At 38.7% G+C, this 19,133-nt stretch overlaps 2 protein-coding genes across 2 annotated transcripts; both read right to left on the bottom strand.

Annotated features, from left to right (window-relative positions):
- Positions 1 to 2,663: 2,663 nt before the first annotated feature.
- LOC102722085 (probable 4-hydroxy-tetrahydrodipicolinate reductase 1, chloroplastic) lies at positions 2,664 to 9,840 on the bottom strand. Its single transcript, XM_006647168.3, has 8 exons — positions 9,496 to 9,840; positions 8,339 to 8,576; positions 7,483 to 7,616; positions 7,328 to 7,402; positions 3,904 to 4,005; positions 3,259 to 3,368; positions 3,079 to 3,166; positions 2,664 to 2,986 (listed from the first exon to the last, which is right to left on the bottom strand). The coding sequence occupies exons 1-8, from the start codon at positions 9,706 to 9,708 to the stop codon at positions 2,918 to 2,920; spliced, it is 1,029 nt and encodes a 342-aa protein (XP_006647231.1). The 5' UTR covers positions 9,709 to 9,840; the 3' UTR covers positions 2,664 to 2,917.
- Positions 9,841 to 14,664: 4,824 nt separating this feature from the next.
- LOC121053572 (glycine-rich protein 2-like) lies at positions 14,665 to 15,650 on the bottom strand. Its single transcript, XM_040521108.1, has one exon. The coding sequence runs from the start codon at positions 15,578 to 15,580 to the stop codon at positions 14,966 to 14,968; it is 615 nt and encodes a 204-aa protein (XP_040377042.1). The 5' UTR covers positions 15,581 to 15,650; the 3' UTR covers positions 14,665 to 14,965.
- Positions 15,651 to 19,133: the final 3,483 nt, after the last annotated feature.

Below are 19,133 nucleotides of genomic sequence, written 5' to 3'. Positions count from 1 at the left end.
ATATAGAGTTACTTAGAGGAGCTGATATGTGGGTCCATAATTAACTTTTTTAAAAATAGAAAGTTGAAGGGATATGTGACAGATCTATCGTTTACCATCGTTACTCATTTTTATATGTTTTTTATAAGAACTTAACTCTTAAAATTTGTAGGTCAAAAGGTTGAACCCATTATCACTTCTACATATATAAGAGCATCCCCAACAGTTAATCTATCACTCATCTATCTTAGAAATAGAGGATGAAGGTAAAGATCGAGCTCCAGCAGAATACCCATCACATCCTCTATTTTTAGATGTTATCAATATTTGGAGAGAAACTCTATATTTGGATGTCTTCTCTCCATCCTTCAAAGAAACATAGAGAATGTCATATATGGATGATCTGCTGGAGTACAAAGACATATAGAGAATAAGATTGTTTTAGATGATCATGCAATTAAACATATAGATGACCAAATTTAGATAATCTATTAGTGCTCTAACAACTAATATGGTTATTCAAGTCCACACCAACTGTTTGAGTAGCAACCTAAATAAAGTGGATTTTGTGTCACCTTAACATAGTTCTTTAGTGAAGATTTAAATGGATTTTTTTAGGCACTGTTTCTTTCAAGATTATTATAATCTAGATTATTGAGTCAGATTATGTTATAATCTCTAGTAGAATAAACTCTGAGTTGTTTCTTTTCTAGATTATTAAAACCTAAATTATTGGATTTGTAAGTGAGTGGGGTGACATAGTGGGTAATTTTTCATCTAATAATCTGAAAAAAGTTCACCTAAATGAGCTTATCAGATTATAATGAGCTACACTCTAGATTATAATAAACTACTTAGATAAGTTATTTGTTGCTTTCAGCTTACTTCTAATAATCTAGATTATAATAATTCCAAGGTCTTAGTAACACAAAATAATATGAGGCATTAGTAAATGATCAATTAATTATTGGCTATTGTAAAGTTAAGAAAATATGAATTTGTTTTCGGTCTCTTTTCAGCCTAAAGAGAAAACTAACTTATCACTAAACCTCAGTCTTACCGTTGAGGATACCTCTTTTAGTTTGATTTTTTAAAAGAAACGTCTATGTAGAAAGTTGGCAAAAACACAAAGTTTAACAACAATTTAAAAGGCATATTAACTGAAAACGAGGATATATTTATCTACAATCCTAAAAAAATATCTATGTATAATAATTTAGACAACTGCTGTCTGGAAGTACTTGTCACGTCTACATATATTATACACATGATAAAACATGCGAATAATACTATACATCGTCTATTTAATCATATGTAAATTGTTTAAGGCGTCTCGGATTTTTACTGCCATTAACAACGAGTCGCACACAATTGGAGGCATCATCACCCACTCACAACAAGACGTGCAATGGGGGATCACCCGTCACTTGTTCTAGAAGCACAAACCGTGGCAATCGCCTCTCTGAGATGATGATAACGCTCTCTCTCCGCATTAATTTGGGTACATGTATGATGCAATATCGTGGATGCATAGAGATGACTTCAACACCTTGTCCTTAGTCTCAACCCTAGTGTTAAGTAAAAAAGCTAAACACGATGTTTTGTGCGATACATACGCTAACAAAAAAAATAGTATTTTCCAAGATTTACTCTTCGGCAGTAATTTGACTTATATACTTGAATATTGCCTTTTGCTTATACATCTTTGATGCCTGCAAATAGGAAGAAAATCATAGCTAGTACACACGTAGAAACCATCACAGAAAACATAATATTGGATCAACATATGATTGAATAATTATTAACTATAAAAACTTGAAAAAATAGATTAATATAATTTTTAAGGCAATGCATGGTAGCACCTCGGCAAAATAGACTCATGTGACAAATATTTTGGAACTTATATACAAAAGTTTCAAGTTTTCTCCACCGAATATTTGCCACTATCCAGTTATACAATATATACTTCTGTATCACAAAGTTATCATAAATTCGAAAAAGATGTACTTGTATAGAAATAAATCATTTTTTTACGACTTGTGAATTTTTTTATTGAAACTAAAAACGTATTATACATGAGTTATGTTTGCATTCCTATAGGGGTTGTGCATATGATCCACATCTTATTACTTATGCTTATAAGCTAAAGTATAAATTTTTCAAGTTGAAATTTAAGTTGAGTTTAGCGTTTTTTTATCATAGCTTATTTTCCGTTATTTGCCTTTAGATGACTAAGAACAAATTTATAAATATATGTAATTTTGTTTTTCCTCATAAAGCCAAACAATCACTACATAGTAACACACGAGTGTTGTTATGAGTTATGACAAACTTGTTCTACTCCTGATTCCTGAAGATGTTGCTTTAGTTTGCCATTCTTGACAAATAGTCCGTTTGCTTTCTTCTCTTCCTACCCATCTTATATGGAGTGTTGTATAAAGCGTGGCTGTATTTTTCAGTTACACACTTTCCAAGCTCCATAGGTGCGTTTTGTACAAAAATTCCGTATACAAAATTTTGGAATATTTTTATAGAATAACATTTTAACTTTATAGAAGTTAAGTCATTCATATATATATATATATATATATATATATATATATATATATATATATATATATATATATATATATATATATATATATCTTTAAACGGCTATAAAAATGATAATCCATTAATTACAGCTATCTCAAACAGAGCTTTAAGCATCCCTAATTTTTTTTTCATTCTTTTATTATTGTTTTTTAAACAAAGTCTCGGCTGGTAAGATCATTATTTATTCGAGGCAAACTTCTTTCCATGAGGAAACTACCATCCGACAGTACAACGGGTTGTTACAACAGAAAAATGGGTAACTCTGAGTAGTAGCCTAATTTTGCTGCGCATCTGAGTCTACAGATCGGTGCTATATAACCACTCGTTTAACACCAACAGAGGATCATCTCATGTTGCCCTCTCTTAGGACATCAATCATATCATATAGTTTCTTGTTGGCACCAGATTGTATCTGCAGCAACAGTAGCATGACAGTTAACTTCTACACCCCAGAACATAACAACTTTTCAAGTCACATTTCATAAACAGTAACTGGATCCTGACCTTTTTATGGAGAAACAGGGCAGCATCCACAGTTCCCTCTGCGTATATTGAACGGCCACATACATTGTGTTGAAACTCAAATGAAACTCTGCAGAAACATTGGGTATTACCTCAGCTTATTGTGCTTGGCAAGGTTCTCAACAAAATCCAGTAGCTAGCCTAGGAATGGATATAACTTACGTCTCGTCAGGTGATGTGAGATGGTACATGTGAAATGCATGACCAGAAAGATGTTCTTCTGGCACACCAACCAATGCAATCTGTTCCTGGGGATCCCGGACCTGCTTTACCTACCAGAACGACATGCATACAAGTGTGAGATTTTCGTACAGGACATCCCAAGGAAACTTCTGGTTATGTACCACTGCATTCAGTACTCCTGGAATGAAACTACAATACAAAGCTGCTTCAACAAAGTTATATATCAGCCTTAAGACCATTAGGCTAGTAAGACAAATTGAATCCAAATAAAAGCAAGATACTTCCTAGTACGCCAGTTGGCAGAAGTGGATTTTACTGTACATTAAACACTAACCTAAAAAGCGTCAACAATCCATCACTGAATTTGCATTGCTCAGCATGGTACACTGAGACATTGGACAAGTAACTAGTACTAATTAGATACAAGTATCCAATAGAGCTCATTCATGAAATGGAACTAAAAGATGCATGTTTGAGTAATCTTAGGCAAATTTTTACAAATATAGGAAGAAATTGACAATCCTCTAAAACTAGCAATAAATCTGAGAACAGATATTATAACATTTCATAAAAAGCAAGTTCAACATAATGATTTTCTGACTATGTAAGCTCCCTTTCATTTACCTCGTTCAAGTCAAATGATACACCCAAATTCTGAAAGCAAGAGATGACAGCTTTGGCCGTGCCAGATAAGTCCAATTTTGTAGCTTGATGAGACTCCATGACCTGCCAATTTAGTTATTTCATTGAAGAGTAATTGGCCACTGCTGAATATGAAACTGAAAAGCGTGACTTGCATTCAGTTTATCACTTGTCAGTTATCACAATAGATGCATTCACAATGGAGATAAATGAGATAATCTGCCTGAGTTATCCTTATCAACTAAACAAATGAATGCGTCCTGCTGGATATTGGCACTAAAATACTCCATCCATAAATATAAGGGATTCTAGGTTGTTTAGCAAGTTGAAGGTTCAGGTGATATTACTTTGATGCCCCTGGCAGTTTACTTCATTGGGAAAGATGGCGCCTAGCAATGCAACTACTGATAAGCATTAAATGCAGTAGTTGGAAGGATTGGGAAAGTAGTCCTCCAAAATTCCTTATATTTGTAACAAATTTTGAACCCAAAATCCCTTATATTTGTGGACGAGGGAGCAATATGTTGAACCCTATTTTCTAGTATGTAAAAGGTGAAAACTCTTAATGGTTTAATAAGGACTATGTCCGAGGGCCTATTTGGGGGAGCTTACGGTAACTGCAGCTTCTCACTTAATCTTCAGAACTCAGAAGTTCTCCAAACAACACTTAGATTCTAAGAATATGGAGTTGTACAATCCAGAAAATAAACTAGAAGCCAGTTTTTCCAAATTATGAGAAGTTGGCTTCTCACTTGTTGCTTCTTAGAATTTTAAGCTCCCCCAAACAGGCCCCGAGTCTGACGAGTAAGAACTATGGGCCTGCAACTGTAAATAAACATAAGTACTAAACAGTAGAGTGCACAAGTGCTCCATAACTTGTCAAGTTTTGCCATCTAGCTCCCTCAATTCCCAAAATACAGATCTAGGTCATAAAACTTGTCAAAGTGTGTCACCTCAGGTCCAAACAGCCACATTCTCTCTACAACATGGGGCTAACATGTCTGCCATCCACTCTTCTCTCTCCTCTATCTGCTCTTTCCTCTATCCATGCTCACCTATTTCTTCCTCCCCTCTCTCTTTCTCTCCAGATTCTGTAGATGGAGATGACCTCCTCCATATCACCAGGCCCCAAGTTGTTGTCTCACCACAGTACCTTCCATTCACCGCCGGCTAACGTTGGTCATGCTCCTCCCCGTCGTTCTGCCATAGCTCATCTACATCAATGCCGCACTCGTGCTCGCCCCTTCACCCACCTCCACCACCTCCCCTCGCTCCTCTACTCCCTCCACACCTACATCCACCCAGACATCGTCCCCTCCACCAGCCCCAGTTCCGTTGGTGTTGTAGTTTCATTCCAGAAGTACTTAATGCAGTGGACAGCGTGAGGAGAGAGAAGTGGAGGTGGTGTGAAGATATATGTCCCTTTCTTTTTGCTTTTGCTTATACTTATAAGCCAAAAATTGAATTTAAAACTTAAATTTGGAGTTTATTTTGGGGCCTTTTTATCGTAGTTTATTTTCAGTTTTTGCTTTTAGATTGCTAAAAACACATATAAAAAACTTTTACCCACAAAAAAAATTTTAATCGTTAACAAGCGGTTTCGCTTATGCTCTTATAACCAAAAGATGGGGCTGATAATGTTTGAATCAGTAGCGGTACTATAGTAGTAGCGTAGTGCTTCCCAGGGTTTCACTTATCATTTTGGCTGCCAAAACCGCAGGCTGGCGGTAGGGCAATTATCACAGATAATTGCAGAGAAACCACACAAATTTGAATTTGAAAAGTTCAAATCATACCGTGGCAGTTTGGGTGGTCAATCCGCGCAATATTGTGCAATTATGGCATGATATTGTGCGATTATCACAGCTTCTTTGGCAGTGGCGATAATGGTGGCGGCTTTCGCAATATCGATAATTGCAGTTTTGGTGTGAAAACCGCACGATATGTCGTGATATATCACCACAAATTTTTCCGAATTTTTTTTCAGAAATTTTGAATTATCACAATATTTTCCGAACGGAACCATGGCAAACTGTTATTGCACCCTGGCGGCTTGACTGATAATCGCGAAACCTGGTAGTTTCTCCTTAGCTAATAAGTTTCTGTGTGAGCACAGGAAATAAATTGGACTGCTTGTGCTCACACATCCTTTCCTTGGTCAGTAAGCTAGGTGGAAGTAAGGATAGGATTGGCCTGCTAAGTCAGAACTAATCAAGACCTGCTGTAATTGCAGGCAAGTTGTACACCTCATCTTTTCGCTTCTGTTTCTGCTTATATGCCAAAATTTGAATTTTCAACCTTAAATTTGGAGTTGATTTTGGGATTTTTTTCATCGTAGTTTATTTTTCAGCCTTGGCTTTTAGATCGTTAAGAACACATATATGAAAGTTTTAATCACAAATTATTTTTATTTGCAAATATGCCGTTCTTGAAAAAGCCAAACGATCACCCATGTAGCATCTGTTCAGATCAAAACCGGTCTAAGGCTACGTTCTTTTTATCTTATAGCTTGGGCTTATACCTTGTTTCCATTGGCATGTTTTTTAAAATGGTAAACGGTGTATTTCATGCAAAAACTTTTTATATGCAAGTTGCTTTAAGAAAAATCAAAGAAATCCATTTTCAAGTTTTTTTATAATTGGTACTCAATTAATCACATGTTAACCATGTTTCTTGTTTCACACGTTTTTTCCTCGGCTTTTCCTTGCACACTACCCGAACAGCTAAATAATGGAACTTTTTTTTTTCAAAAAGTTTATATAGAAGTTTATCATCTCACCCTTCTAAAGTAGTTTTTCAACTTTTTAGTAGTTAATTCTATTTCTATGCAAGTTAAAACAGGATGTGCCAAGAATATGCGTAGCCACAGCAGATAATAGAACGCTGCAGTAGTGCTGCAACAAATTGATAACATCCTGCCTGATGTAGCGGGGGAATATTTGGACTATTTAACAAATTAACACAATGCTTGTAATATACCACAATGACTCACATTTGAACCGTGGGGGTGGGATTAGTCCTATAAACTATCACTTGGCTGATAACTATCACTTGGCTGATTTCACGTGGTAGAACTACATACAAACATCAACCAATTACACTGACTTAACTAATGGCGGATGCACACTTCAAACTATGCCATATATAGATCCCATCATATTTTGAAAACAATAAGCATAAGATAAGTTGACTGAGATTTTGCAAAGACTAATCCCCTATATACCATCATGATTCTTTAATAAAATTACTAACATAAAGTTAATATGATAAGTTTTTTATGTACAGGCAAGTTGCTGAGGACATAATGAAGCAACTAGTATCAATCAAGTGAAGCAGCAGATTTGATGTTGAAGCAAGAACAAATGGACAGATATAATGATTGCAGGGAAAATCAATCAAACTATACCTCTAGTTTGTAACCAGAAAATGCACCGGGGAATTGCTTTGCCATGATTTCCATGGCAGCAAGAAATGCAACAACCTAATTGGAAGTTAAAATAGGAATTAGCAGCGTCAATACGGAGGAGATCATTTGCACTGACCATGCAATGGAAATAATACCTGCTTCCCCATCTGTGGGGATATCACAGCATACACATTTGCATCCTCCACCGTTTTGTGCAACAATTGCCTATTTCCACCAGTTGTGCCCATTACAAATGGCAAGCCAAGTTTACAGTAAAGTTCCGCATTGGCTGTACACCAAAACCACCATAAACATCAGATTAGCAGCAAGAATAGTGAGAAAATAATATAAAAAATGGGACAGGAAGTTTTAGTAACTAACTAAGAAATGAAATTTTAAAGATTGACATAAGATGCAGAGCAGTATCGGGTCCTCCTGTCCAAACCTACTTCTGATAACGTATCAACTAACATAGATTGGATTCTGAACTTAAATATTCCTGTTTATTTTTGTACAGTTGCAAACAGACCAACAAGCATAACCATGCAACAATAGAGAAGGTCACTGGAGCATTAAAATTGAGCATACAACTTAATTAGTACAACTTGCACTTCTATCTGATATTCATTTGTATGCACTATGAGAAGCTCGAGCTGAACAAGAGATTGGATTTGTCTGATATAATTAATCGACAGTTTTTACTGATGTAACTATGGATTGTACTCCATCCTTTCCAAATATAAGCATTTCTAGGTTGTTTGCATAGATTAAAGTTGAGAAGAAAAGACTTTAGTGCCCCTCAATAAAATTAGGGATGGGTGAGAGGGTAGGCGGGGGTAGGATGGGAAGTGATTGATGTGACTAGTAATATTGTGAATAGTGCTATAAATGTTTATGTTGTGAAACAAGATTTGAATCCCAAAAATGATTATATTTTGGAACAATGGGAGAACTTTTGCTTAAGTTTAGCATCTAAGGTGATAATGCATCAGAAATCATTTATATGCTCACCATTAACAGCATCAGGAACAGTGTAGTCAACAACTATCATATCGGGGTAATCCTTGGCAATCGAAGGGAGAATACGTTCTCCTTCAGATGGGTCATGAATATAAATCTCTCTATCACAAATTTCAACCTTTCCATCAGGAACCTCAATAGCACTGAATGATACAGGAACTAACTGAAGACCAGCGGATAAAGCTGCTTCAGCAACAGCCTTCCCCATTTTCCCAGTACAACTATTCACCTAAACAGGTAAATATAGGTATAATAAGTGAAATATGAAATAATAAAATAATGGTCATACATCCATGCAAATCATAGAAGCAATTAACCTGTGCTTTGTATATTGGAAGTAATTACTAATCTTGGTAACTTCAAACTCAAACATTACAATATGATGTGGAGATGTTGCATGGATAAAATTCAGTAAGCCTGGATTTTAAATTGACAGAAGGCTTAGACAAAGTTTAAAAACATCCAGGTAAGCCCAACACAATATATGATATTATGATAGTTGACATTGATAACCAACAATTAAAGAGAAGGTAAAACAGCAGTTACCAGTTTTTTAATGTAATTTGCTAATCATAGTAACTGAAACTAAACAGCGAGCAATAAAACTCGCCGGACTTCCATTTCATGGTGCCTCAAGCCCATTTCTATGTAGTGAAGTATGAAATTGTTTTAAAAGGATATCGTCTGCAAACCAACCATTGCATACCAAGTGACTTGGACCCTAAAAGGCAAATCCGGTTGCATCTCCATGCTCTTTTCAAAAACATATTTTAGAAGCAAGGAGCTGTGAGCTTTATCTTCAGTAGTACAATAAGCCAGTTATTTCCGAACCTAAATGTTATCACCAAACGTAATTCATAATGGCTGAGGCAAGGGGAAAAAATAAGTAGATAAATGCCTTATTGTGCAGATAATCATAATTAAACAAAGCACTAAGAAATACGACTTAATGGACTGTTTGGTTGCCATGCCAAACCTTAAGCACATTGCGTGCCACAATAACACAATTTGTTAGCCTAATATTTCGTTGGATGCTATAACAGTGGAATGCCACACTTTGTTAGTCGTCGCATCATACAGTTTTTAATCAAATTGCGCTTTGTAAATTCACAGCTAGCGCAGGGCCAAACCAAACCAAGAAACCATACCAGTATCGGAAACGAGAGCTTGGGAGGAGCTGCAGGGCTGCTCTCGAGGCTCTGACTAGCAAGGGCGTTCGTGATCGAAAGCCTCGCCATCAGCGGCCTCGGCGTCGCCACGCCGATTTGGGAGCAGAATGGCTGGCGCGGGCAGACCGGGCGTCGCTGTCGCCTGGCTGCTGCAGCGGCAGCGGGGTGCGCGGCAAAGGTAGAGGCGAGCATTTGCGTGGGCTTCGGTGATGAGGAGGGGATTTGTAGACGGAGAGCGGCGGCGACGGCGACGGCGATGGCGACGGCGAAGGATGAAGATGGTGGCCTGGTGGGGTGGGACGAGCCTGAGTCTAGGGTTTTAGCCTTTTGGCGGATTAGCCACTTTTTCCTGTGAACCAGGCCGAGATTTAGAGACGATACATGACCGAAGGCCCAAAGCGGTTTCCTTGATGAATCTTTACAGGAATAAGTACATTTTACGTCCCTCGTGTTTATCCCGAGTTTCAACATCGTCCTTAAACCGAAATACAGAACTGCTTGCCCCTAACCTAGAAAAACCGTTCAAAATAAGTTCTTAGGCAGTACATAAGTGTGGTTTTGCTAACGTGGTGTTTGCATGGCATCATAAATTAGAAAAAAATAAAAAGGATGGTGGCATGTCCTTCTCTCTTGAGTCTACTCCATTCCCTATCCTTCGCCCCTCTCCCACATTTGCAAACACCGATATGACCTGGGACACCATAAATTTTAGTCCTGTAGTGACCATAAAAATTCAAGAGGCACCTTTTCTAGCCAACATTATCCTCTTGAGTCCAAAGACCTAGACGTTATATTTGGGATGGATTGGCTAACTAGACATCTAAGGGTGATAGACTGCACTAGTTGAGCTATTATGCTAACCAATGACAAGGGAGAAGTAATATTTTTTCCTATTCCATGAGACCCAAAAGTTGTTGGTCACCTTAAATCAAGCATTGGTAGAGGAAGATCCAAAGCATGTAGAAAAAACTCACCTCACAACTTGAGGATATCCTAGTATTAAGAGAGTATCGAATGTCCTCCCCCTGATGACTTGCTTGGCATGCCGCATGTAAGGGACATCGAGTTCCAAATTGATCGTGCACCTGACATTGTTCCAATTTATAAAAGACCATATTGAATGAGACCAAATGAGTTAGAGAAAGTCCACAAGCAAGTCGATGACCTTCGCTAGAAAGGTTACATTAGATCGAGCACGTCACCTTGGGGTGCACCGATTATCTTTGTGGAGAAGAAAGACAAGACAAAAATGATGCACATGGATGACCACGCCTTGAATAATGTCACTATCAAGAACAAGTACCCACTACCTCGAATAGACGATCTATTTGATCAACTCAGAGGTGTCACAATGTTTTCCAATAAGAACTCGAGGTTAGGATATCGAAAATCAAGGAAGAGAATATAGCAAAGACGACCTTCACTAACCGTTATGGTTTATTTGAGTACACAGAGTTGGCGAAGAGCCTTCAATTTATCTTTGTGTTCCCATGGTGCTTTTTTCTTCGAATGGTGACTCCATTGAACCTTATAGAAACGAATAACCCGGTTCCTGGTAATCCCTTCACTGTTCTCTAGAATTCTTATTAGCTTTCCCACATAGGTCAGATCCTATTGGATTTTTATCTGATTTGGGTCAACTTCATCTATTTTACCCTTAAACACCTTTTTCAACTATGATATATTGAACATGTCGTGTATCCTAGCCATGTTAGGAGGTAGATCCAACTGATAGACAACATCACCTCTGTATCCCAAAATTTTATATAACCCACAAACCATAGCGTCAATTTCCCTTTAGTCTACAAACGGTGCACCCCTCGAAGGGGCGTGACATGGAGGTACACATAATCACCTTGTTCGAAACTCAGCTCTCTTCTGCCATTGCCAGAGTAATTCTTCTATAGTGATTGAGTTGTCTTTATTTGGTCACAAACGATTTTCATTTTCTCTTATGCTTCCTTCAAGACATCGGTCCAAATACTTATTTTCACAGATTTGGTCCAAGAAAAGACACTTGTCGTTCATTAGTTTAGTCCAAAAGGACGAGTACGACACTTCCGCCCATATAAGCTGAAGTTTGTGTTTTTTTTATCATTTCATAGGTAACTAAACTTCCTTGGCAAATATATACATGGGGGCAGCTTGACCTTCTGAGGTGTTCCCATAAAGTTCTATTATGAATAATGTTAGAAATGATTACACTGTATAACAAGATTCAAACTCTAGAGATGCTTCTGTTTTGGAATGGATGGAACAGTAAAGACTCACTAGTCTGATCGAACGGCTACACCAAAGCAAACAAAATGGATAGAAGGGTGTGTTCGGTATTGAGGCTTGGGGTGAAAACTTCTTCCTATGCATACGTTTCTCAAAATGCTAAATGATATATATATATATATGATAATTTTTCTTAAAAGAAATAAAATACATGGCATGTTCTTAAACTTGGACTAGTTTGTCATCTAGTTCTATGAATTTGTAATATGCAAATTTAAGTCCCTAATCTTGATATAATGTGTCACTCATGGTCCAAAGAAAACACACTCTACAGCTCAGGTGCTGATGTGGTTTTTCAAGATGGAGGGAATTTTGTATTTAGTCATATCTGCTATAATGTCTCCGAATTGAATCCCATCACTTCTAAAATTAGATTAGGAACCACAATGGTTAAGTAACGACAAAGTGCAAATTTAGAGTGACGGGAGTCGATTATTAGGCATCATGTAGCGAAAGGCCATATAAAAACAAAAATCTCACATCATGAACGACCACATTAATGCCCAAGATACATATTTGCACTACAGACTTGGGATGATCCATTAAACCAAAATTAGAAATCTAAATGTGCATTTTATAAGCTCATGTACTTTTAAGTGGCATCATAGTCTAACAACCCGATCTTTTCGTTTGTGTTTATGCTTATAGATCAAATTTTGAATTTTTAGGATTTTTCATCATAGTTATTTTTTAACCTTAGCTTTTAGATCGCTAAGAACACATATATAAAATTTTGTTCAGAATTTTTTCATTTGCAAATATATGGTTTGACTTTCCAAAAATAATATGAATTTATTTTTCAATTTTGCTATAACTAATACATACTCCTTCCATCTCAAAATAAATCAACTTCTAGAATTTACGTTTTGTCTCAAAATAAACCAACTTCTACGTTCATACTTACCCATCTACAAATATGAACGATGGTTCGCAAATCCAAAAAATGTTTATTCCTCTAACATCCCTCATCTGTTTCTTTTATCCTTTCCGGACTTCAGAAACTTTTTAGGACTAAGGGATTAGTAATGGCTTCTTTCGAACAAATGCATTTTGAAGGGTTTGATTCGTATGAAAAAAAAGTATATATAGTACTTTGGAACAAAGGAATACCTCATCCAAATTCCCTTTAACTCCTTGGAATGTCTCGAAACATAGAAAGTTTAGCGATTTTTTTCAATGAGGCCCGACCTCTTTGAAAAATTCTTTTGTCTATTTTTTTCTAATTCTATTGTTTTCCTTTATTTTTCCAATATATAGGATTGATCGATATGATACTCAATCCTATAATATTTGTTTTTATTGCATTCTAAAGCCGCCCTTAAAAAGCTCTCAGAACATCAGATATTCTTATCATCATTTATGAAAAATATGAAAAAAACACCACATCAGATATTATAAAGCAGCCCTTGGCTTTTTCATTGCATTCTGAAGCAGTCCTCTCGTGAACCTTCCTGTTCTCTCCCCTTCAAACGGGGTGGGATTCTAAGGCATGGTTTAGGTGATTAATCCATTAGTCTTTTTATTTTAGCTTTTTTAGTCTCTAAAACCCAAACAGGAGTGACTAAAAGCAATTAAAATTGTATTAGTCTATTAGTCCCTTCCATAGGTACTTATTAGAACTAAAACTTCCTTTCACACCAACCCCTAACAAAATTTTCTATATATGATGCATGTTTAGTTCTTCTAACCAAACAAACAGTAGGGACAAACAGTAGGGACTAAAGATTTTAGTTCAGAGACTAATTTTTAGTCCTAGAACTAAAGAACCAAACACCACCTTAGTTCCTAATTTTTTATTCTAAAAACATCACACGAATCTTTGGACACCTAAATAAAGCATCAAATATAGATGAAACAAAATAACTAATTATATAGTTAGAGAAAATCGTGATACGAATCTTTTGAGCCTAATTAGCGTATGATTAGGCATAAGTATTTATAGCAGGCTTAAAATATTTGTCAAGCAATTTCTAATCTGTACCTTCCAGAAATCCGTCGAGACGTGATTGCTAGTTTCTTTTTTCACGAGGCCAATTTGTTTTTTGGGAAAAAAGAAAAGACACAGGAGGCTCCAGCTAGCGAGGAGCAGAGGCTAGAGCGGAGTGGCCCCCCACGCCGCAGCCTGCAAATGCAAAATCTCTGCGTGGAAAAGAAGCAAACGATTCGGAGTTGAGGGCCCACGCTGCCTGTCCCATTGGCAACACAAATGGAAACACCCCTCTCTTTTTCCCGCCCCGTTCTGCGCCACTGCAGTGCTGCAGCGCACCGCACCCAGCGATACCAAAACTCTTCTGCATGCCGACAAAAACCGGCCCTGACCCGTCTACTACGTGCCCTGTACTTGCCCAAAACATCCATACAAACAACCCTCACACGCTTCGCTTTGCCCATTCCAGCCATCATCTCTCCTTGCTTTGCTTTCTTGGTTTTTACTCTTCCACCCTTCCTTCTCACAAAACCTATCCAGTATTTCTCCTCAACATACATATGGCGAAGCAGATGACGCCCATAGATAATCAAAACTGTACATAAACCTTGGTGTTAGACGAAAGATTGAACTATTATTTGATTTTCAAGATACTTATTTAACGGTGTAAACTATAACTTGAAAAAAAAAATCTATTTTAGAATATTAAGACGATGAACCTGAAACTTTTTGTGAAAAATCACCATTCATACAGTAGTCTTGAAAGCGTATGAGCAACAAGCCATGAAAAATACGAGAAAATCAAGGTTAAAACCGCAGACCTCGTGCAAAACTGCAAATGCAAACGAGATGAAAGGGGACAGTAGTAGTTTCTTCGCATGCAACGAAGGCCACACAGCATGCCGAGCATTCAACAACAAAATCAAATAGACAACCTGAAGTGATGATCCAATCGTTTGCGATAGATACATAGATATAGATAACTGATTCATGGTAGATAGATAGATCCATGCCTGCCTCATCAAGCGAACCGGCGAAACAAAAGAGAAACCACCAACTCGGACTCCCATTACATGGATCCATATCTTCTTGCTACGACCGAACAACTACGAGCCTACTGAGTACTGATAGGTTGGAATCACCCGCTGCTGAGTGAGTCGGGGAGGGAGGGACACGGCCAGACGGGGAGGGGAGCAGAAGGCATCAGGGACGGGTTCAGATCTGACGCCGTGCAGCGCGCGCCTAGTAGTTCTTGTTGGGGCACTCGCGCGAGAAGTGGCCGGACTCGCCGCAGCTGTAGCAACCGCCGCCGCCGCCGCCGTTCTGGCTGCAGTCCCTGGCAATGTGGCCCTCCTCGCCGCACTTGTAGCACCCGCGGCCGCCTCCCCCGCCCCCGTAGCCACGATCGCCCCCGCCCCCGTAGCCGCGGTCACCTCCGCCGTAGCCGCGGTCGCCACCGTAGCCACGGTCACCTCCTCCGCCGCCACCGTAGCCACGGTCGCCTCCTCCGCCACCGTAGCCGCGGTCACCACCTCCGCCGTATCCGCGGTCGCCTCCACCACCGTAGCGGCCTCCCCCACCGCCGCGGTCGCCGCCTCCGCCGCCGCCACTGGGGCGGGAGCCGGCGGCGAGCGGGCCACCGCCGGGAGCGGTGACGTCGAGGGCCTTGGTGCGGCCGTCGTCGCCGGAGCCGATGGTGAACTCGACGGCCTCCCCGTCGTTGAGGCTGCGGTAGCCGTCGGACTTGAGCGACGACTGGTGGACGAAGAGGTCCTCGCCGCCGTCCTCCGGGGTGATGAAGCCGAACCCCTTGGTGGTGTTGAACCACTTCACCGTCCCCTTCACCCTCTCCGCCATCTCGCGGTCTCGCCTAGGGGAAACCCTAGATTGGTGACGGTGGAGGTGGTGGAGGGGGGGAACTCGAGCGGGCGAGGTGAGGAAAGAGCAGGGGGTGGGGGTGCTGTTTTATAATCATTCCCCCTGGAGGGTGGGTGGGGTTGTGGAGATCCCGAGAGGCTTGGAAGCGAAGCCAGCGAGACCGGCCTCGTTTCACTGACATGTGGGGGCAGTGATCCATGGGCCCACGTGACAGTCAAAGAGTTCACGTTTCTCCATGTATGGCTGTGAAGCCGAGGGGTCCCCCCACCGTGTATTACCGCTGATCCTCCCCCATCTCCGGTGATTAATGCGTGCGCTGTTCTGCATGGCACACCCCCCACAAAATATCTCCCAGGCAAGAGCCTATGCACTCGGCAAATTTATTAGGCATGTTGAATCGCAGGGTTTGTCGTGGGCTCTATCTTAAACCATAGCAGCAACAAGAATATATTTTATAATAATATGTATAAAGATAGTGTCATGTGTGATTTTTTCATTAATGGGATAAAATATTTTTTATTACGCTAGTTTTCTTTTTATACACCATCATGCAAGAAACTTTTCTTTAATAAATATTTAGAGTCGACTCTAAGCCGTTATCATGCATGACAATGGCTTTTTGCTCTCCTTCCCTCTTTTTTCTCTACGTCAACAAATTTGCTTATGTGACGAACGAGAGTTTGTCAGCTAATAAACACCTTTGTACGGGTTTGAGGGATGGAGTCATCATGACTCTGTTTGCTTGGTGGATTAGTGTAATGGGTTGGACCCAGCAAAAGAATATTCTTTTTAAATCCAGGTCCAACTCATCCCATCAAAACGGTGGAACGGATCCGTCCCAGCACGACCACAACGCACCGAGAGGGGGTTCATTTTATTTATTAAATTTATTTAAAATATATTACTTGTATAAATATACATCTAATTACTTTAGGTTATTCATATATTAATCATTGTATTTAATATTTTATTTTGGATATGAGATGTAACATTTATCCCATCTCATCCCTCCCTCAAAAACATGGTTCAACCCATCCATCCAACCAAACAGATCAACCCATCCTATAGTTCAGGATGGATCCAACCCAAACCACCTCGTCCACGAACCAAACACATGCTTAAGGGCCTGTTTGGATCCTCCAAACTTTTTTAGTCCCTATCAAATCGAATGTTTGCACACTAATTAGAAGTATTAAATATAGACTACTAATAAAGCTCACTCATTCTCTGGAGTATTTCACGAGACGAATCTATTGAGCCTAATTAGTCCATAATTAGTGAAGTGTGATGCTACAGTAAACATTTGCTAATCGTGGATTAATTAGGCTTAAAAGATTTATCTAATGAAATAGTCTTTATTTATACAATTAGTTTTGTTACCAGTTTATATTTAATACTCTTTATTAACGTCCAAACATCTAATGTGAAGGACTAAAAAAAGTCTATAAATCCAAACAGCCACTAAATTTTGAGTCTTTTTTGTTGCATCAGATTATTTTAATTTTGAGTCTTTTTTGTTGCATCAGATTATTTTTTTTCATCTTCTACGAGCACGCTTCGTATACCGCTAGACGGTTGTTTTAAAGAATTCTATACAAAAGCTTATTATCTCACATTTGTAAAGGATATGTGAGAAAATAATTTTGAATGAATAGTGATGGTTGCAACAAGTAGTGTCGACGATTAATGTCGGCAATAAATTTATAGAATTGCTATTAAGCTCGGAACTCGATGGTTAGGATGAGGAGGAGATGATTTACCCAGATTCAGGCTCTCGGCTATGTGAGATAATACCCTATCTTGCTTGACGATGGTATTGAATAAGTGTGAAACCGTCCCAAGTGGGGTGCCCCGTACCCCTTATATAGTAGGGGTAGGGCTTATAGATATGGTAGAGTCCTAATCTAATAAGACTACGATCTATTCTAATTCGGCTACGACTCGTATCTGGCATACACGACATGTAATCCGGTAATTACCAAACTTCTAATCGATACCATGCATGATATAATCTCTTCCCTATTCGGTACGTCTTTGCCCGTACGTATCATGTGGTTTACGGATACCCCTAGTACATATAGTAGTAATTACAAAAGTATTAAAAATACTTATATTTTGAAAAGAATAGAACAAATAACCGAAATATACATAGGTAACAACAAAATTATGAACTTCATATAATGTCAAATGGGGTACCGAATATGGAGTAAATTATACCATGTTTAGAGGCATTTAGAATGGCAAATTACAAATGACAAAAGTTTTGGCATTGCATTTTAGCAAGTTGGTGTTTAGAGGCATGTGAATGTTGCCATTTGTTTGGGTAAAAGTGAGAGGTGATCCGCGTCCCTATGTATTTTTTGGGTGAAATTTGCTACTCTAGACTGCCTAATGTCGAATGAAAAGTTATCATTTTCTTACCCTAGTGGTTAGATCCATTTTACTAAAAGGTGCTTTAAAATGACAAAACTTTTATTATTTTGAAGGATCTGTTTAAACAGGGCCTACGTACTAATTGCAACAAACATTTAGCCAGTACTCTATTATTTTGAAATAGAGGTGTACTCGAAGCAATTAGCAAAAAGTTGCATTTGCTACCGCGAGAGTTCACGAGGTGAACAGAGTACTGGCACCGCTCCACAAGACGAGGAAAAGCAGGCGGGCCCGCTCCACTCCACTCCCATCGTCGCAGCAGCAGAGACAAGGGAGCAAATGGTCAATGGATGGTCAACAATGCAAAAGACAGAAATAGCCGTACGGCATATTAAAACAAAATTATTTATAAATAATATATATATATATATATTAGCGACCCACAAATCAATGCTGAAAAATAAATTTTAATAAAATACTCTAAAATTAACTCAAAATATTATATTTAAATTTTAAATTTTAGATTATAAACATTAAAAATAAAAGGCGAAAGGCACTCCGCTTTGCTCCAACTCCCCTGCGAAGCCGGCTGGCACAGGACGGTGCAGACATAAAACACGTACCAGCGCCATTTCCCCTGCAACGCACAGGCGGACAGCACAGCGCACCGCAGACTGTCCCTCCTTTCCAAAATCGCCAAACATTTCCCTTATTTTTTTACCACGCAAACCAACACACATTTCCCATCCCACTGCTCTCTCTCTCTCCCCCCATTTCATCTCACCACAGTAAAAAGAATCCAATCAAAAATTGATCTACGGCCAGTTTAGTTATCAAAAAGTTTTTTCTCAAATTTATAGACACCTAAATAAAGTATTAAATGTAAATAAAAACTAATTACATAGTTAGGAGAAAATCGTGTTACAAATGTTTTAAGCCTAAGGACATGTTCAATACTAGAGTCGATTATAAGCTCTATCTTAAACCATATCAGCAACAAGAGTTTATTTTATAATTATACTCTATAAAGAAGTCAGGTATAATTTCTTGTCACGCCATGACAACAAACTTTTTCACTCTCCTTCTCTCTCTTTTCTCCACGTCACCAAATTTGTTTACACGACGAGTTAGCTAATAAATATCTTTGTACGTACTCTAA

This window comes from Oryza brachyantha, chromosome 2 (genome assembly GCF_000231095.2).
Source record: "Oryza brachyantha chromosome 2, ObraRS2, whole genome shotgun sequence".
Lineage (NCBI taxonomy): Eukaryota > Viridiplantae > Streptophyta > Magnoliopsida > Poales > Poaceae > Oryza > Oryza brachyantha.
This window is presented reverse-complemented; position numbering and strand designations above follow the sequence as displayed.

What these genes read in the sequence shown, in the direction of transcription:
- LOC102722085 (XM_006647168.3), bottom strand. Translation starts at nt 9,708, where the DNA reads ATGCTCGCCTCTACCTTTGCCGCGCACCCCGCTGCCGCTGCAGCAGCC. An exon ending in CCCCACAGATGGGGAAGCAG is followed by an intron (nt 7,403 to 7,482) that starts GTATTATTTCCA and finishes ACTTCCAATTAG; the next exon opens with GTTGTTGCATTTCTTGCTGC. An exon ending in TTTCTGGTTACAAACTAGAG is followed by an intron (nt 4,006 to 7,327) that starts GTATAGTTTGAT and finishes CTAAATTGGCAG; the next exon opens with GTCATGGAGTCTCATCAAGC.
- LOC121053572 (XM_040521108.1), bottom strand. Translation starts at nt 15,580, where the DNA reads ATGGCGGAGAGGGTGAAGGGGACGGTGAAGTGGTTCAACACCACCAAG.